This window comes from Boleophthalmus pectinirostris, unplaced genomic scaffold (assembly GCF_026225935.1).
Source record: "Boleophthalmus pectinirostris isolate CB_2022bp ecotype Guang Dong unplaced genomic scaffold, ASM2622593v1 HiC_scaffold_20, whole genome shotgun sequence".
Classification (NCBI taxonomy): Eukaryota; Metazoa; Chordata; class Actinopteri; order Gobiiformes; family Gobiidae; genus Boleophthalmus; species Boleophthalmus pectinirostris.
Window position 1 is genome coordinate 13,152,914 of NW_026571153.1, and position 21,703 is coordinate 13,174,616.

At 38.2% G+C, this 21,703-nt stretch overlaps 1 protein-coding gene across 1 annotated transcript in view; it reads right to left on the minus strand.

The window, feature by feature from the left end:
* Positions 1-21,703, minus strand: part of LOC110159332 (phospholipid-transporting ATPase ABCA1-like) — a 234,285-nt gene that overhangs the window by 21,550 nt on the left and 191,032 nt on the right. Inside the window, exons 45-48 of the mRNA XM_055156114.1 lie at positions 20,858-20,999; positions 17,197-17,331; positions 13,970-14,073; positions 11,451-11,543 (exon numbers count right to left, since the gene is read on the minus strand). Of these exons, the coding sequence (XP_055012089.1) occupies positions 11,451-11,543; positions 13,970-14,073; positions 17,197-17,331; positions 20,858-20,999 (474 nt within the window). The remainder of the gene's footprint in view (positions 1-11,450; positions 11,544-13,969; positions 14,074-17,196; positions 17,332-20,857; positions 21,000-21,703) is intronic.

Here is a 21,703-nt window from a genome sequence, read left to right on the forward strand (position 1 = left end):
ATGTCGTTGTGCCCTCATCTACACTGTGAAAACTTCTTATCATTTTTTAGGCATAAAGAGTCTGCTCTTAGACTGTCACTGCCTTCTGCTGTGGACCTTGTAGCTTCAACAGTCTGCAGTTCAGTCTTTGAGTGTTTTGAGCCGTGTCTCTTTCAGACTTACCTTAATTTTATCAAAATAGATGAAACATTCCAATCTGGTTTTAAAGCCCAGCACAGTACCAAAAGCTCTTTTAAAAGTTTTTATTGACCTGTTTTTAACTGTTGACTCTGGGACACAGATCTTTTGCTTTTAGACTTATCAGCTGCCTTTGACACAGTGGGTCACAGCATCTTTCTGTCCCGCTTGGAGACACATGTGGGCATTAAGGGCACAGCGCTCTGTTGGTTTCTGTTTCTGTAAACTCGGGTCAGTACTTAAGTCAGGCCCTCTTTGCTCTGTACATGCTCCCCTTCTGTGATGTTTTTAGAAAGCACTATGTCACATTTCATTGTTTTGCAGATGACATTCAAATATATTGGTGACCGCAAATGATAACCAGAGCACAATCAAAGCTCTGCAGGACTGTTTCAGGGATGTACTGTACAGACTTGGCTGAGCACAAACGTTCTGAACTTAAATCAAAATAAAACTGAGATTGTGGTGTTTGGGCAAACTATCCCATTGCTTGGGCAGGACAGTATGATTGGTCCTCTGTCCTCCTATTGTCTCTCTCCAGTGAGGAATCTTTGGGTGATTGTGGACTCTATGTTCAAAGTGGACAAGCACATTAGCTCTGTCAAAGTCCAGCTTCTTTCAGTTGAGGCTCCTCGCTAAAATAAAGCCCTACCATTCACAGGTGGATTTTGAAAAAACTATCCATGCATTTGTAACATAGTGCCTGGACTATAGTAATTCTTTGTATGTAGGGCTGGAACAGGGCTCCCTGCAGCGCTTACACATGTCCAGAACGCTGCAGCTCATTTGCTGACAAATACAAAGAGAGAAGAACAGATCACACCCGTGCTGTGCAATCTGCACTGACTCCCTGCCTTATATCGGGTGCAATTCAAAATACTATTGATTGTGTTCAAATGTTTAAACTCTCTGGGTCCAGTCTATTTCAGGGAAGTACTGCAGCTCTATACGCTGCCCAGAGCCCTGAGATCATCTGACCAGCTCCAGTTGGACGTACCCAAAACTAGGCTCAAGACGAGAGGTGACAGAGCCTTTTCTGTGGCAGCGCACAGACTGTGGAACAGCCTTCCTCTTCCTGTCAGATCCACTCAGACTGTAATGCAGTTAAAGACTAGACTGAAAACTCACCTCTTCTCCCTGGCATTTAAGACTAGCTAGTCAGGTTATCTTGGTGTTTTATTCTAGTTTTCACATGTATTGTGTTATTTTTTATATATCTATATCTATATCTATATCTATATCTATATCTATATATCTATATATCTATATATATATATATATATATATATATATATATATATATATATATATATATATATATATATATGTCTATTATATGTATATTCTTCTGTTTTTGTTGATTTTTATGTGAAACACTTTGGTCGGCAGAAGTTGTTTTAAATGTGATATATAATTAAACTTGAATTGAATTGTACTGAATTGAATTTTACTTCTAAAATTGTCACTATTATAATTTTTTTTAGAATTATATTGTGGTCTGAACAATATTTACAACAATTATCGACCAAACAATTGCAACATCCTCAGAGCAAAATATCTTCACTAAATTCTACTGAACTATAGTTACATAAATCTGTACTTGTTTTACTTTACTCATTTGCATAATCTTTTTGTACACATATTTTTAAGTAGTAATGAACAACACACAGCATCTGCCTTTGTTGTCTTAATTATATCTTTTCACCATCCATCTTCAGCAATGACACATGTTAAACAACTACTCTCGTAATGCTCCACCTGCAGTGCTGAGATGCAGTTTATAGTCTCCACGTCAACTTCAGGGACCGATCCAAACTTTTTGACAACAGTCTTATAAAAAACTCCGCCAGCTTTTACACCATATTACCTTAATGCATTTAAAGCACTTTAGCACACGCTTTTATATCATGGTGCACTTTAAGCAAGGAGAAATAAGACTCAGGGCTGCCGGGATGTGAACAATATCTGAAAATACAGGTGTCCTTGCTAACTGACAAGATTATAGGGAGGATTGAAGCTGCTTTTATTGGCTCTTGCACTTCATTTGGGTTTACTTAGCGCCTGGGAGCTAGCACATAGCCGCTCCGCTGTATTAAAGTGCTATTTACAACCTTCTCCACTTTTTACGGCAATATTTTTTGTCAGCCATTCACAAAATCCATGATTGATTTGAATGGGTCAGGACTAAGACAGGTAAGGAGAGGGATGTTATGAGCTGAAAAAGTGAAAAATGATGAAGGTACATCATCCAGAATGTCATGTTAACAGCTGTATTTTTTTTTTTTTTTTCATTTGATTAAGACAGAGTCATAGGCTATTGGAGTCACCAGTTAGGAAAAAACAGAACGAAGTAAAAGCATTAAAGTACATTTTAGATATCTGTACTTTCTAGTGGATTCTTTTTAGTTTAGCGTAAATACATTTGAGAGCTGGTATCTGTACTTTTTACTCCTCTACATTTTTGAAGTGGACTGAAATGTAAACATATTTTAACACATTTGTAGTTTGAGCAAATAAAAATACACAAATAAAAACAGCAAGGAAAAAAGATCGATTCAGTTGTCTCTACTGAACAAAAATAATCACAAATCTTTATCAAAATTCATACACTGGAAGCTTTATAAGACCTCAAAATATGCGTGAAATACTTTTACTTTTTACTCCTTTTAAACAGGTACTTTAATACTTTTACTTAAGTTGATTTTTTCATGTGATCCTTTTAATTCAGTATTTTTTTTTTTTATAACAAAATCCACCACTGACAAAAACTATGAATGTATGTTTTGTGTGTTAATGTGTTAGTTTTACAGTTAAGTACCCAGTTGTGATTTGCATTCTGGCATGGCAAATATTTCCAAATATTTTACACCAGATGCCTTCCCAGATTAATTTTTAAGTTCAGTTGCGCAGTCTGTGAAATGGCGAGGTGTTCTATATTATTAGACAAGACAGTGAGTAGTGTAAAATTAGAGCCAAGAATGCTGAGAAACATTCAGTACATTTTCAGTCGCTAATCAATTTGACAAACCCTATGTCACCTTGGCGACAGCACGGGACAACTTTTATTTATTTCTAATTAAAAATGAAGCTGTGCAGTTATTGTAGAAGGTAGTGTTGACTGATACAATAAAATTTGGCAGTGGCACTTTAAGACACTCTTTTCATCCCAAATCCTCAGCCTTTATTGCACATAAAAGCGTCCCCTCCAGTGGTTTAAACAGCCTATTTGGGCTCATTTGGCCGTGATTGATACACAGAAGCGGGCTTGTTAAAGTGGCAGAAGGGCACAGAGGTGATAAAGACTGGGTCAGCCTCTGAACTAAAGGGGGCACTACTAACAAGCTCATGGACGGACAGGCTTACAACATGTGGCGCCAACAGAGAGGAATAAATAAAGCTCCCGTCACAAGTCTCAGTAAGCTGTCTTCTAATTTTCACTTTGACTTGGGCTCTTTTCAACAATACATCAAACTATACACTCACCAATCTTAGCTTCATCATTAATGGAGATTTCAGGTTAGCAGATAAATGCTGTGGTCAAATCTAATTTTAACACCGTCGCCTTTTATCTTGACTTAATGATTGCTTTTATCTCTACATATCTCGACTACTGTAATGTACGCTGGTATGAGCCAAGTTAACCTGTCACGCTTACAATCAGACCAAAATTCACATCACACCCATTTTATCATAGTTGCACTGGCTCCTCATTCATTTTAGAGTTTGTTTTAAAGCCCTTCCATGGTCTAGCCCCCATGTACATCTCAGATCTCATTGTTCTCTCCACTCTTTCACACGCTCTGAGGTTTTAGGGCAAAGTTACAACTTGTCGGTCTGAAAACGAGACTCAAAAGGCCAGGGCGACTGGGCCTTTTCTGTGGTCGGCCCCAAACTTTGAAATGCCCCTCACACAAAGTAAGACCACCTCTAATGTTGATGCTTTTTTTCTTTTTTTTTTTAAGTCTTGTTTAAAACACACACTTTTACTCACTGGCATTTAATCCAGCATGGGAATTGTGTGGTCCTCTGTCTTTTATTGATTTCTTTTTCTATTGCAAATTTTTGTATTTTATGGGCTTGCTTATTTATTTTTTATGACATATTTTATACACTCTGTTCATTTATAATGTGCCTACTCTATGCAGCACTTTGGAGACTTTGTGTTGCTATAATGTGCTATGTAAATACATTTGGATTGGACTGGATAAATTGACGAGTGCAAAATGCCAGAACACTGCAATGACCCCCATTCACACAAACACTCAGAATATTGCTGGGTTTGGTCTGTTCACACTGAAGGATTTTCACTGTGTGTAAGTGTGTAACAGGCTGTATGTCTGATATCCTTCTGGCCACATGATCAGCACTCGATCACAGCTCGTACCCCCTGTACCACAGAGATGCATGGAGGAGCTGACATTCGCCCCAATTTTAAAATTGTTGGTGACTAAAATTTGACTACAAATCACACAGTAGAAGCCCAGCTTAATGTATCTCTTTGAGCATTATTTAATGGCAACGGTCTCTCTGTATGGAGACTTTTTTTTTAGCAGAGAGGGAGAGAGGAAGGGAGTGTGTGAGCTATGGGGAGTCAGGACATGAGAGAACAGACCCAGGATGTCCTGTGATGAAAAAGAGATGAAGATGTTTGGGGGAGAGCGCACAGCAGGAGTGGTGAGGGTCAGCTGTACATGCAGTGTGACAATTCCACCATCCCCCCTTCAAAAGGAAAAAAAATATATAAAACTAAAGCACTATGACGGAAGATGTGTTCATGCTAGTTATGTAAATGTAATGTAAATACTTCAAATACATGGAAATGCCTGCTATATTAAACATAAAAAAGAATACTATTACATGCAGAGAAGGCTGCACTGATGGTGGTGGTGGTGTGATTCACTTATTACTATTTTTGATGCTGTTTCAAGTTAGTCTTTTTGATATCACATTAAAACATACAGTATAACTGAAGATTATTCTCCCAATGTTGTCTATAGCATATACAAGCTTCTTACATCTCAGACAGCAGAATATTATAGTGGAGAGTACCAAAGAAGACTCTTGTGTATACAGTCAACTTGGTGTAACAAATTACTAATTTGGCTTTCTGTATTAAAGTCTTAAATAGGTAAACAACGTATACTTGTAAAAATGGACAGTCAAAGCCATCAAAATGGATATTCACTGATATGGTAAACAACCTATAATAAATACCTAAATACATTCAGTAATAATTTTGAACACTATTTTATTTATCTTTTTTTGTGATAGAAATATAAACATGTTATTGCTTGTATTTTCCACAGTATGACATTTAACAAAACTATTACTGCTTAAAAATACCTTGAAAAACATTCTTACTGTGCACAGGGTCTGACCTGTAACTTGGCCTGGTGGTATCTCTTCCTTGTGTTCATGGAGATGGATAACTTTAATGCTAAACTGTAAAACATTACTTCTCCTTGGACACAAGCTGGTAGTGGACCTCCTAAATTGTACTTTTTTTTAACAGTATCTTTACAAAATGAGACTTGAAGACAAAATATATATATTTAGTCGTGAACTATTTTGTAACTGAACCCCGCTCACATGTGCTCAGCTTTAAAAGAGGCAATATTACACTGCTTTGTATTATGTTATACTGTTATTTCCTCATCAAAAACATACCTGGAGTTGTGTTTTGTTTCATTCTTGTATATTTATCACATAAATCCTGTATATTTAAAGCTCTTCGTTCAGCAATTTAGAAAGTGCACTGCTGTGATTTAACTCTATACATCTTCACTAGACTCATTTGAATAATTCCAGCCCTGCAATTTCCAATCTCTACTCTACAGAGCATTCTGAGCTTTGGAGATGTAGACAGACTAATAATAAATATATACTACTTAAGATGTGTGAATGAAACAACACACAACTCTGGGAATGTTTTAATGAGGTAACAACATTCAGACAAAGCATAAAGCGCACAAGAGTAAATGTTGTGTAATATAGGGCTTTTAAAAGCTAGAGGTCACATGTAGGGTCAGAGCAGTATTGTGGGCATTCTCATAGGACACAGTCACCGCACAAACACTCAAAGGGAAAGTGACGAGAAAGAAAAACAGAGAAGGCAGTCCTTAATTGCCTTTTCAGTCATTATCAGGGTCCCCCACCTCATGAAACCTTAATTACACTGAGCGCTTCCGAGATAGGGACGCTTAATTAGAAATTATTCAGTGTGTGGCGAGAACCCAGCGATAGCATTTCGTCGGCGTGTAAATCGAGATCTAAAATAAGCGCTAGGGAGGAATATGTGTTGATGCTAGCTTATCAGGCTTCCACATTACCGCCGTGTGAAGTTCCCATTCACCTGATAGCATGTTAAGTCAAGTAGGACACGTTTTAACCCTCTGTATGTTCCTCCCCTTCCTCCCATTGCTCCCACCTATTGCACACCCCTTCCCCCTCGATGGTTTTATGCATTATTTACACAGCCCTGGTTGTCTCTTCCAGCAGACAGAGTGTAATCGACACACATTAGCCAACGTCTGGGAGGGACTAAACTGCGGCGCTGCTTTTCCATGTTGGTGTCGCCTTATCTCAACACATACACATGGTTTTACTGAAAAAAGTCTATTGCTGTAGTGCCTCAAAACAAATATGATTATTGAAGCTGGTGCTATTTTCTTATTTTTATTTGAATTTAGGGTTAGTCCTCTTAGTTTGGGCTCTTAGAGTTTTAGTCTTACATCTGGTTCAGTCAAGGAATTTCATTTGCCTGTAGGTTAGTTCTGGTGAGGACCTAATTTTGTTTAAGTTTGTCCAATTTCGAGCAGTATCGAAACAGAAACATGGCAAATTAAGATTTGAATTTTTCCTTTTAAATTTTGGATCACTTTTTAAACATATCCAGGACTAAGTGGAGTTTTTTGTTACTAAACTGTGTACCGTATTTTTCGGACTATAAGTCACACTTTTTTTATGGTTTGGTTGGTCCTGCAACTTATACTCCTGTGTGAATTATATATTAAAATTTTCACACTGACAAGCCTGAGAGGGCGCTCTAGGCTTGTGTGTCAGTATCTGCCACTCCTATTACTCCTGTACCACTGTCACTCTACTGCGCATGTGTCCTGCAGAAAGAGCCACTGTCCTGTCTGGTAAATGGATCTCTTAAGTCTGGTATCATGTCAATCGATCGCAACTTTACTTCTGTACCACTGAAAATTTATAATTTAAGTGACTTCAGTGACAACCAAAACCATCCTGTTGTGATCCAGAAAGGGTGGAATAATTCTAACTGGAACTGATGCTGAGTAGAAGAAGTGGCGCTCCATTTACCTCCGGAGCTCGCGGAGTTGCTAAGAAGTGACACCGAGGATGAAGAATTCAATGGATTTAGTGATCTGGAGTGAGATGGAGAGTTTGGTAAACTTATGTTATGTTGTTTATGCTATAGTTATCTGAATAACTGATAATATGTTGCGTTAACAGCCTGTTGTTCTTGATTCTATTGTTATTACTATAACTATATCTGCAGCTTTGTGTTAAAAAATGTATAAACTGACTGTGTCCTGTCTCTTTTGGGCTCTGCAGTTTTAAGTGATTGGTGACGTCACATTAAACTGCCCTGATCACAGCCAGGTGTTTGTATCAGAAACACCGCAGGGGCAGAGTTTGAAGTGTGGATACCTGTTAGACCAATCACACTGCTCCTCTCCTCACCTCGCCCATTCTCCCTCCTCCCTCTTTTCTATAATTCTCCAGGTAGTCCCCAGTTTAGCAGCTCTATTGAAATGTGGCTGTGGGCAGAGTTCAGGTGTTTAGTCCCACTTTAAATATGTGAAAAAAGACGAAAAATTTACTGATTTTGATTTGATTGTGACTGTGTGTTCCTAAATTAGGCGTAGCTTTACCTATTGTCTAGTTAACATGAAACAATGCTCTGACTTGGTTGTCCTGGTTTAGATAAAGTGGAAGACCTGATTTGATTTTAGTCATAATACTATCCGATTTTATTCTTTTCCAAAGCATTTTCTTCAACACCAAATTTCACCCCATTACCTCGTGTCTACCAGGCCCAGTATTTTTTGAGCATAGCCTGAGAACTCGTGCTCCCACTGCCCTTCAATGATAGCATATTACCACTTCAGATTGGAAATACCCTTGACACCTCTGCCCCGTCTTTGCCATCGTGGGCCTTTCCCCTAATCCCCCCGCTGCACTTGAAAAATGGTCGGACCCACCCCCCTTCCCGGGCGTATTGATCTCTCCCTCCGCCGGCGTACTCCAAGTCGATGTGTGTCTATTCTGCTCGTGTGCAAAAGCGCGCGCTGGATCACACAACGGAGCGCTAATATTGTCAGCGCACAGAACCTGAGGTAATGGATCGGCCCCGATGTAACGCAATGAATATTAGAAGAGGAGTGGGGGGAGGGCGCGGGGTGTCACAGGGGGGTCCGGCTAATGCTACGTGGGAGGATGTGGATGGATGAAGCGGAATTTATTGGAGTACAGAGAAAATGGAGGTAATGGCGATGCGTTGGGGCCGCTAATCTAAGACCCAGTAGGCCTGCGCTAGCACATTTGCCTTATAAATTGATCTGTCAGTGAAGGATCAATGGCGTTGTATTGATGAGATTACCCCGAGACAATCTTTAGCTAATAAATAAGCCTTAACTGGGTTCATTAAGTGAAATCCGATGGGTAAGCAAAATTAACATGGAAACGTAGATCCCCTACCGAGAAAAATCCCATTATTAGAGCCCTGTAAGAATAGGGTCACGATATTAAAATGTCAAACCTGATTTCTATAGAATGGAAATCAAGCAGCAATAACACAGAACCCTTTTTTGCACATTATAATCTTTTCAACACAAAATGATTGCAGTTTCTATATTTAACCATGTGGTTTTCTAATAGTTCTGCTGCACATCGACACAAGAAATCAAGAAAGGATCAACTTGGTACATTTTTTGTAATTTTTCCAACACCAATATCTGCTCAAATCAAATCTAGTTTCATTAATAGTTTCTGTATTTATTATTATCTGGGTATAGATTTTTCAATAACCTTAATACCAGGGGTGTAGTGGGTGTGGTACACGGGGGTACGTTGTCCGTCCACTTCTCCCAACGTGAGATATAAAAACAAAAAATATATATATATATATAAAATAGCTACAACTTAAATGTCAAACTGCAGCTACTGGCAATGGTGAAAACAACCTGCATAGGCTCATGATATCTCCAGTACTGTTCTATAGTGACCTGCGACATGAGGGGACCAGGACTGATCCCAGGACTGATCCCAAGACTGAACCAGGAGGACTAAGCCAGGAATAAAACAGGTCTAAACCAGGACTAAAACAGAACTGAACCAGGACTGAGTGTCTTAGTGTAGTCCTGATTCAGTACTGGTTTATTCCTCCTGGTTCACTCCTGGTTTAGTCCTGATTTAGTCCTCCTGGTTCAGTCACGAATCCCGTATACCCACTTAAAAAATCCCCGCATAGTTTGGATGATTTTGAAAGAACTCAAGAGATGCAAGACACAAAGTTGAAGACATTTTAGTTAACTGTACATTCACATTTACACACACACCATATCAAAATTGGGACTAATTTTGGAACTAAACCTGAACTAAACCAGGGTTAAACCAGGACTAGAATAGAACCAAAGCAAGTCTACTGTACATCAAGACTAAACTGAGCTCAAAACAGGATAAGTGTGAAGTTAAGAATCTAAATTGTGTAATTATTATTAGTATTACACACAAAATTCTAAATATTTCCTCATTCTAAACTACTCTGTCTGACATGCTTGGTATTATCATGTACAATTACCCCGAGTGAAGTCAGTGAAGCACCTACTAAATGGCAGTGAGGCTGACACTGACTTGAATGTATTGAACTTGATAGACAAACCACAATCAATGGACTTGAATCAATCTATTGCGTTAGCACAGAGGACATCTTTGAAGCTAAGAGAGACAGGCAAGTTGTCTATCACGCTAGTAAACTGTCTGCCGTAAAAGGAGAGAGTAGTGGAAAGCCAATAGTCCAGACCTCAATCAGTTAGTTTACTATAGACCCATGTGTCTGTAAGAAAAATAATGTACCATTTCGAAAGGGATGTACACCAAAACAAATACAGAATTCAATGGCCCTTTAGACATTGAGACCAGCATGTTATCTTTTATTGTAAAAATAAAAGTAAAAGATAAAGTAGTAACATGTTCTATAAGTTTCACGTTAATTTTTGATCCTCTCAGTCATCCTTCGCTTTGCTCTCTGTGCTAAGTCACCCCTTCAGAGTACATCAGGTTTGCCAAGCTGTTGTACCTTTACTGTCATGCTTTTGTATTAGATTATTAGATTTGTATTAGATTTTGCATAATACCCCCTCTAGAAATGAAACCTAACTATAATTTTCTTCATAACTTTAATAAACTAAGCCATATTTCAATTGCCTCTTTAATCCAGTGACGTTGTTTGTTGTCCTCTGTCCCAATGATGTTTGCTCCGTCCCAGTCTATAATGTGGTTCTCTCTTTTACAGTGGTCAGAAATGGCTGCTTTGAGTTGTCCCTGTTCTGCTTTGTGTTTTGTTGCTCATGCGCACGCCTTTGCTGTTTCCTTCTCACATTCTGTCCTATGTTCCCTTTTTTCATGTATTGAACGCCCTCCCTGTTTCCTCAATTTATGTTTTATTACAGGAGATGCAGGGTATTTTGAATATGACATTACATTTATGCTTCTATTTTATCTTTTGAGCGTACAAGTAGCTGTCAGCTGCCTCGACACGTCACAGCAACATCACGTGACCACTTTGAGGAAGACTGCTAATAAGCAGTCGAAACTGTCTGGTATGAAAACAACTCTTGGTCTAAAAAAATAACCTAATAACAAAGTATCGGAAGACCAAATGAACCTCACTGAACTATCAATTGAGAGTGTCTGAAATGTTCCACCGGCATGAAACTGCAGCTATTCAATAACAAGTGTTCACTTCATGCTTACCTCACTATAGATCTGACTTGGCCTGGTTTTGTAACCTGCCTGTCTCACTGGTGATTGAGAAATGTAATGCTATTCTTAGAAATATTCCAGGCACATCAATATCATATGGAGAAAAACAGAAAAGCTGCATTTCTTGTACACATTCGAACATATAACATACAGAAGCCATCCCATAATTCCCTATAGTGGGTCAGTGAGTTCTTTGATCTTTAATTAGTCCAGCGGATATACGTCATTGTGGCATTATGCACTTATAAATGGAGGGCTCTTACCTGTTCTTCAGATGCTGGATGCTTCCTAGGCACTTGAATTGTCCATTTACCATGATGGCCATACGGGTGCACAACGCCTCGCACTCCTCCATGCTATAAGGGACATATAAATAGAGTTATGAATTTTTGTTTGAGGATTTAAGTACCTCAAAACGCATCCCCTTGCAGTTAAAGCAGTGTTATTTTTATGAGTCTACTTTGACACCGTAAATGGACGACTAATCTGGTAATTACAGAGAGATTGAAGCGCCATCTGTAGCTCTTATTATCTCATTTTTTTCCCTGGGCCAAAACAGGAATCGTCTGTATCCGGACGGAAAACCTGTGAAGCCTTTCTGAGGAATGTTGCAATTAGGATTATGACTTTGTAAAACCTGGAGAAAGTGCCGCTTAACAAAACTCTACCACCTGGTCATGCCATGGACGATTGGGCACAGCACAGACCACAGAGCCGGCGCGCAGACAACAAAGATTTTTATTACCCCTCAAGGCATGGGTTAAGGGTAATACAAAATAATAGAAATAGAAATAAGAGGACTCAGATTGTCTGCCAGGGATGCTAATAGTTCAACACCAACATTAAGTTAAAATTAAAGCAAGATTCATTATTTTGCCCATAGAGAGTAAATGTCTTTGTATGTCTAAAAATAGTAAAGGTGAACTATGAAATATTTCTGGTGGGGGTTCGCTACCTTCTTGTGTTCTGTGGTCATTAAGATGCCATTGCACATGGAAAGTTCCACATTATGGCTTTAAAGGTCCTATATTACACATTATTGACACTTGTGAGCGTTAAACCATGTTATAATGTTGTTTTCTCATCACGAACATACTCAGAGCTGTGTTTTGTTTCATTTACACACATGTTTGAGTAATCTTGCATTATTAGTCTGTCTACATCTCCAAAGTTCAAAATCCTCTGCTCCACCTTGTGATGTCATGAAATGGTAGTTTTCAAGTTAACAGCTCCTTTTACCTTTGGTTCAGTAGACATGGGCAGTTCCAGGGCTGAAACCATCCAAATGATTCTAGTGAAAGTGAATGGAGTTTAAAAACACACTGCAATATTTCCTGTATTACCACACGACGTCACAAGGTGGAACAAAGTGTTTTCTGTTTGAGAAAATAATTCAGCCTAAACATGCAGGGTTTATGTGTTAAACACAAACATTAAGAATGTAACTATAACTGAAATATTGTGATATCGTATCATCAAAATTCTCACAATAATATCGTGGACTCTTACAATATATCGAATTACAAGTCTCTTTGCCTAAGTTAAGAGTTATGGTGCAGCAAGAGCTAAAAAAAAGCCTACATCCTAGACTACAAAAAGAAATAACAGTTCTAAGAACTTTTAATCCTTAGTTCTTTGGATTAAGTCTTGTCAAGGCATATTAAGAGGAAAGTACCATATTAACAGTTTTGTTTGCCTCCACAAAATATCGCAATAAATATCATACCATGAGATGTAAATTATAAAAATATCATACCGAGAGATTTGGATATTGTTACATCCCTAATCATGAGCCTCCCGACCATATTGTGAGCATTCCCACGATATCACAATTAATATCGTATTGAGAGATTCATACTGTGACGGTATTGTATCGTGAGACTTGGATATCGTTACACCCATATTAAACATGTATGAATGAAACAAAACAAGGTATGTTTTTGATGAGGAAACAACATTTATAACAAATCAGAAATTAGCATAAAGTATCTTGCTATATATATTTTATTGCAAAATGTATCTTATCTTCTATGCACCCTACTTGTATCCATGGAGATACACATATGTAATGCCATACTGTGGAACATTCCAGGCAAAACAATAACATTTCCATGGCGATCAGCAGTGGCAGAGTCTACACCAGAAAGGTTACAGAGTGCACCTTTTATATGAATAATACAGATAATACAGCTGCCTTATTCTCACTTGTTATAGCTGGATTTATTGTTGTTGTGAAAACCAGTATATTTTAGATTCTATTACCAAAAAAAAAAAAGTTTTTCTCCAAATTCTGCCAAAATCTAACTTTTACAGTGAGTCATCTTTCCGAAAAAGTAGGAAATGACTAATAAACCACTGTCAACCCAACCGCTTTTTGTAAGGTTATAAAATAGGCAAAAATAAACTGCTAAACATTCCCTATTGACTCGTAGTGAGCTTTGTGTAAAACTGGCATATATTTTCTCTCAGAAATAGTCCGGCACACAACTTAAGACAACTTCAGTGTGCTCCAGGAAGTCTAGATAATGAAACGGCTCCAGCAAACATATCGACACGCTCTGTTTTAGAAAAGAATAAGCTCCTATCAGTCAATATGCCCTGCGCTTCATGAAATCTTTATAGCAGCTAGTGAGCTCCTGGCTGCCAATATTACCTGCCACAGAGGAAACAATACCTCTAAGCTTAAGCGGAAACCAAATCAATTATAATCACTAAATGTGCCCCTCACACCAACACTGTTTTGTTCAGACTCTTTGAATACAGTTGAAAAAACAAGAAATACCTGTGGGAAGTGAGGACGACTGAGCGGCCCTCCTTAATAACACTCAAGATGCAGTCCCATAGGAAGCGGCGAGCTTTCGGGTCCATTCCGGTAGTTGGTTCATCCTGGAAAACAAAAATAATATACGATAAATAAGATGGATTTTATTTTGCTTTCAACAGTGTTAAGTTTTGCCATCACTGGTTTGTTTATTTCAGTTTGACTGTCGGAATATAGTTGGATAACGTTTAGGTCATTAGTGGATTTTTCAAGATTGCATGATAGAGCAACACAGGAATTATGAAGAAAAACAAGTTAAAAAAAAAAATAAAACATTTAAATTATTAAATACAAAATGCAGTTGAGCCATACCAGTTCAGCAATACACTTATGTGACAATTACTCCTCTATGTCTCAGGTCAAACTTACCATATTTTTTGGACTATAAGTCACACTTTTTTTCATGGTTTGGGTGGTTCTGAGACTTAAACTCCAGTGCAACTTAAATATTAAAATTTTCTCTAGGCTTGTGTGCGTGTATCTGCTACTACTATGACACTTGTACCAATTGGCTCTACTGCACATGCCTCCTGCAGAAAAAGCCGCTGTCCTGCTGCAAGTAGTGAAATATTCAGCTGAAAACGGTAATAGAGAGGCAGAAAAAAGTTTGGAGCGAGCGAGAAACTTGTGAGGGACTGGCGGAAAGTGGGGATGTAGAACACAGCTTCATGGGAACTGGGAGGGTGCACCATGCAACTTTCATGGAAGTCAGTGGATGGATCGACAAAGCTTGGACTTCAGTGACAACCAAAACCATCCTGTCAGGATTCAGAAAAGCCGGAATAATTCTAACTAAAACTGATGCTGAGTCTGATGACAGCTACACAGAAGACGAAGCAGATGAAGAATTCAATGGATTTAGTGATTTGGAGTAAGATTGAGAGTTTGGTAAACTCACGTTATGCTGTTTATGCTATAGTTATCTGAATAACTGTTCATATGTTATGTTAATATACCAGACATCTATTGTTGTTCTCAATTCTTTTGTTATTACTATAACTTGCCTTTCAAGATGAAATGTCAGTTCCTGGTCTCTGATTTTATAAAATGCATTTTCCCCAAAAAGTGTTTGTCTTCTTCATTATGCATTTTTTGGCTGGTGCAGCTTATACTCCAGAGCGACTTATAGTTCGGAAAATAAAGTAATTGACTCTTTTAAGCCATGTTAGATGCTGTTATCTCCTTAAAAACTTACTTGTAGTTGTGCTTTGTTTCATTCACACGTTTTAGTAAAAATTAATTATTCATCTGTCTACAGCTCTAAAGCTAAATGCTCTGTTCCACCCTGTAATCTTTCATCAGAACAGTTACATAGTGCACCTCTAAATAAAACCTTGTAATCAGGTTTGTTTAGCCCTTGTTACAAAATGAAAAATATTTGTAAGCTTGCTTGCTTATATTTAAATGTCAAACAAAATAGCGCAGAAATAATTTGCCTATGCTGTAATGAACTATTTATTTTCTTATTCAAAATGCACTGGCCCTTCAGCTAAACCCCAAATATGTCCGGAAAAGAGCCACATTCTCCACAGAGTGCCCAGACACTCTTGGGGCAGTGCCTTGCTTTCTCTGTTCATCCTCCGGGCCTGTCTGTCCATGGCCGATTACAGAATGACAGTACTCAGTCCATTGGCCGACTCCTCTCCCTCTCCTCCAGACTCGTACAAATCCCGCGGGGTATTTTTCTACTGTCGCCACGGTGACCAAAGTGTCCCAAAGCAGAGCCGGGCCAGCACACAATAGTGAAACTGACACACAAAGTGACAACACATTATCCCACTGCCTCCGAGTGAGAGCAGGCCAGGCGCACTCCAGTAAATACAGCCAAGCGGAATAGTGCAGTCCCAGAGCTATTGTAGCATCCGCACAAAGGGGACAGTGGAGGACTGGCCCAGTATCGCTAAAGTGGGACCATGACAATGAATTTTGATGGGCTACTTTTGGAAAAATTTGATATAGTGCTATTTTAGCGCTATTCTGTTTTTCTAATTTGGTTTTCAGTGTGCCATTGGTATTACAACAGAATAGACTCAAATAGACTTGTGCTAAGGGCATAGAACAATTTGATAAAAAGAAAACGGTCTACATTGAAACAAGTTCTATTCCAGTACAGGGGTGAATGCTCCAGCTTCCTGTTTGGTTTATAGACATTGTGATTAGCACCAAAATTAGCATAAATGTAGTTTTAAATCTAACATTATGCTTTACAATACTGAACAACAAAGATGGCAGGCCACATCAGTTTGCCAATGCTTTATTTCATCTTGCACCACAAATCCATCTTAAATAAGTGAAGTTTAGAAAATAGAGCAGGACGTGAGATATTGATTCATATCATTGTACCAAAGCGTAGCAGGTTTGGATGGGCTAATTTTACTGAATACATCAACTGACCAGATGTTTGGGTCTAACCAAAATATGACTCACAAACTGATGCGTTTTCTTGACGCATATGATGTAGTTAATTCTGAGTCATGCCTGCATTAATCTCCCATCAGTGAGACTGGGCTGTCGGATTCTCTTTTAAGTCCTGATGAACAGGGCTTTAATATGGGCAAACACAGGTCTGTGTGCCTTACATTTTTCTAAAGAAATTAGTTCCTCCTAAAAAGAATTAAACCATGACCTGAGGGTGACCCTGAAATAGGCACGCTTCTAATCTTTAGCTAATGCATTTGTAATCCCTCAGGGAGGAGAGGATTTTTATTGTACTATCATCAAACTAGTCTTTCTTTTTTTTGATTGTGTAATATTTATCACTCCTGCGTAATGGAGTGGGGGCTCTAAAATGTTTGTCACTGAGATAATGATGATAGAGAAAGGAAAATCTTGGTAATCTGGGCCAACTCACCCCAAACTCCCAAAGACCAAGAGAAATTGGTTGCAATTGGGCCATAAACCATAATCTGACCCAACTACAAAAAGGAAACTTGTATGTAATGTAAATGGATGTATTTATTGGGCAAGCATTTTGCTTCTGCCTGTTTTGGTCATACAACAATAACAAGTTATATAAAATGAAATATTTGTATACAACTGAAACTAAATTAAACAAAAAAAGTTTGCTTCTAAATTTGTAAGTAAAAAAACATATATATTGTTGTATTGTTTTTGTGACCTGAATAATTATGATAACTGATTAACCAAATAATCCAGTATTACACTTAATACAGCCCAATGCATCTCACCAGGAAGATGACGGGAGGGCATCCGATCAAAGCCATGGCGGTGGACAGTTTGCGCTTGTTCCCTCCGCTGTATGTTCCTGCAGGCTTGTTGGCGTATTTGACCAGTCCCAGTTTTCGGATCCCCCACTCGGCCACCTTTGAAGACAATAAACAGTGAACACAAATAGCATTGATAATAATAGACTTGTGGTACAGTGCTTGCATGATGGATGGTCGGCTTTGATCTCCAGTGTATTTGTGTTGTGCCTTATTCAAGGACATTGCGTGACAGCTGCCGTCACTATAGGCTCTTAACAACTGACTGCTGCTATTTTCACACTAGAAATCACACAACCTTGGTAAAGGAGTGACAGACAGAGATGACATTCATTTGATTGCGCTGTGACAACTGTGTGTATTTGTATGACAAAACTTTATAGGCCTAACCGCTGCTTGTTGATGTAATTTTAAAATGACTCCACTTGTCTATCTGCATTTCTTCCACAATTTTGAAAATACTTTTGCTAAAACTTGGCACATGACATATTTAAAGTATTTGTGCATTGTCCCTGATAAAATAAACAAGTTTAAACAAAATAAAATATTGGTCATTATCATAAAAATTAAAAAAAAGCATGATTAATAACTCTTATTATGAAAATATCAACATATCCAAAGTATGTTTGCAATAAAAGATTATATAATAGTAGTCATTTCCTTGAGTTTTCAGACAATCTTAAAACTTTTTGACAGTTTTTGCTAATGTATGCATTGTGTCACCATTGCTGAACATTCCACTACAGACATCTGTAGAACGCCACCAGCATGATATCACTGCAAAGTATCAATAGACTAAACTAAAATTGCATTCAAATGTAACTTGTATTTTAAATTATATTTTTCTTGTGTACTTTTCAATTTACTTAAGATATCTACAGACATTTTTACTTGTTTTACTTAAAACATTTTCAGCCATGTACCTGTACTTTTACTTTACAGACTTCAACAGAATAAAAGTGGCCAATCTTCTATATAAATCCTTAGACATAAACATTTACACCACCCTGTGCCACTGGATCCATAACTTCCTTTTCATGAGGACACAGAGATCTCAGACCCTTAGCACTGGGGTCCCCCAAGGCTGTGTACACTCCCCCTGCTTTTCTCTTTATATACCAACAGCCTCACATCCACCCATAGATTTTTTTTTGTGTGTGTGTGGTTATTTCTATTATAATTTCACTAATGTTACACGTTCCATTGTATGAGAATATAATTCTCTTACTTGCCCCAAATAAATACATAAATAAAATTAGATTGATGTGTGCTATCTGCATTCATTTATAAAGCATTTTTATGGTTCATGAACCAAGCATCATTACTATCATGACAGCAAAACTCCGCTCTGTCCTCTGAAAGATGTTTAAGAAAGTTATTTAAAAGCTCTTATAAACTGTGGCAAATTATTAGGATGCAAGGAATGTCTTAGGAAAGAGAGTAATAACTCCAAAAACACAGCAAACCATTTAAGATTAAGTAATTCTGTTTTTCACATTTCTAAGTCTGTAAAAATCAAATACAGTCTCTTCAATACTGTTGCCTATAGCCTTGAATTCAAATTTTTCTACAAAGCCATTCACATCGCTGCATAGCTAAGAATTTATTCAGGATGTTCAGGTCTAAACACAAACACTGTCTTCTTGAAAATAAGACATTTCTCCATTTGTTTTATTATGCAAATATCAATTCCACCAGGGTGGAATTGGACAACATTCCTTCCATCACAATAGAATCCATGGTCAGTCAGAGAGTTATGCTAGTGCTGCGAGTGGGTCCCATTGCACAGCAGCGAGAAGATCAATGCCTTGGCGTTGGTGTGGTCTGAGGGCTCTGGGTCCCAGCAGCCACTTCCTGGTTTGATGTTGCCATGGGTACAAAAGGAGCAAGATGGAGAAAGGGCCGGCCACACCAACGGGCATGGTGAATAATGCAGACACACAACCCACAGCTGCTGCCTTCACAAACACTGGCCATTTTTCATTATGTATGGCTTCTCCCATTGAGGTTACGCATCACTCACATATACATCAACTTGCCCTATATGCAATCTGGTTATGATGGCATTTCAATAGAGACTGGAGGAAAATCTAGCAATGAAATTTCGTGAGAGTGGAATGCTCCCTATGTTCGATTGGCCCCCAACTGCGGACCGTTTTTAGTCTCATCTCACTGCACTACCCAACTTGAAAACAACGAAAGGAGGAAATAATAGTACAATTTAAATCTATCAAACTACCTCCTAGCTCTTAAGCACATTGTACTTGTTTGGGCTAGTGACACTTGTGGCTTTTTTTTCAATGTTTATAATGGATAAGGTTTATAATTTCAAGAACACAGTGTGCAACAATGTAATATTATCACCAAGTGCAACTTTCATAATATAATTTATCAAGGGAAAACATAATGTACTCATTTACAAGAATACAGTTGCACAGCTTTAAGATCCTTTTAACACTGTAACAATGCTAGTAAGTAAGTAAGTCTTTATTTATATAGTGCTTTTCACAGACATTTTTGTCACAAAGATGCTTTACAGAGCATTACATTCAGCATATTATTCACTCACTCTATACCTGGTGATGGTAAGCTACTGTTGTAGCCACAGCTGCCCTGGGACAGACTGACAGAGGCGTGGCTGCCATGCCAATCGGCGCCAACAGTCCCTCCGACCACCACCATCACTCACGCACACACACACCACTTTCATACTAGGCAATAAGGATGAAGAGTCTGGGCAGGTTCATTGATTGATTGTATTTAACTGACCTTGACTATTAACTGTTCTGGAGACCTATGTCGCATGTTTTGGGTTGATGGGGGAAACCGGAGCACCCGGAGGAAACCCATCCAATGCTGTGGTCCAAGTTATTATTACTTTATTGTCTTTATTTTGTCCTTAAAGCCTACATTCCAGTATTATGCAAAATTACATGTGTGACCTTTAAGTCATGTTATAATATTGTTACCTCCTCAAAAAACATATCTGGAGGTGTGTTTTGTTTCATTCACACATGTTTGCGTAACCCTTTGTTATTAGTCTGTCTACATCTCCAAAGGTCAAAATCCTCTGTTTCACCTTGTGATGCCAAGAAGCGATCGTTTTCTACTTAACAGCTACCTTACACCTTGTCTTCAGTAGAGATGAGAATTTCCAGGGCTTAACTTATCCAAATGATTCAAGTGAAGGTGTATGGAGTTTAAAAACACAGCGGACATTCCTGTATGATCACATGACATCACAAGATGGTGGAACAGAGAGTTTTCTGTTTGAAATAAGAACTCAGCCTAAATATGCAGGGTTTGTGTGTTAAACATGTGTGAATGAAACAAAACACAACTCCAGGTCTGTTTCTGATGAGGAAACATTATAAAACAGATAAGAAAATAGAATCATATAGGACCTTCACTGCAAATTCTATTGTTATTGATTATTTATTAAGGTTTTTGTTTGATTTTACTGTGTTTTTATTTTGGTAATAAAGCCTGGCGGAGCTTATAAGAGAATCTTTTATGTCAACCAGTGCACATCAACTGCTGTCTCTTTGTAAATGTGCTATATAAATAAAGTGCATTTGGAGTAATCTATAACAAGCCCACAAAGAACAGTGCAGACTTTAGTTACCATGGCAACTTCTTTTTCAGGTACCCCTCGGAGGCGGGCGTAAAACTCCAAATGTTCCTGTCCAGTGAGAAGGTCGTTAATAGCATCAAACTGCGGACAGTAGCCCAAGTTCTGGTGGACATTTCTCATCTCCGTGCGAATGCTGCAAAACAAAGGGCAAATAGTTACAATATATGAGTTACTAACTGTACAAAGGAAAGGTACTACAGCTTGTCATCAAAACTGAGAATGTGCTACAGTAGAGCATTAAACAATGTTTTTTCTTTCTCCATGGTGACAAGCAGCTGACATCACCAGGCCCAGTTGCAGATCAGATCTGTGGAGAGGAGTCCCCTCACAGTAAGAAGGCATGTTTTCAAGGAATTTTAGATAGGGGTGTAACGACGATAAGTGAAATACTGTGATACTGTACGGTCAAAGGTCTGGCAATAATATTGTGAGGCATCATAATATATTGAATTATATAACAAAAAAAAATTAAGTTTTCAACACTAACACAAAACACAGAGCAGTCTGAGCACATATTTTAGTTTTCCTCATTATATAAACATTACCCAATTAAGCAAAACACACTGACCTGGCCAAACAGGCAAACCAATGTCCCGCCATAGCACTGAGCCTGTACCTTTCTGTATAGTGATACAGACATCACCGGGTAAGTAGTCAAGCAGAGGCTACCACGACTCAATAAATAAATCGTCATTACCTTTCAATTTTGCACTGACTCTTTCCATGGGTAAGATTCATATGCATATATAAATGCAATACCTAACCAGAATTTGGCGATTTTTGGACAAGTCCATAGACGGTATAAATACAATTACAAGTGGCTTTGCTTAAATTCAT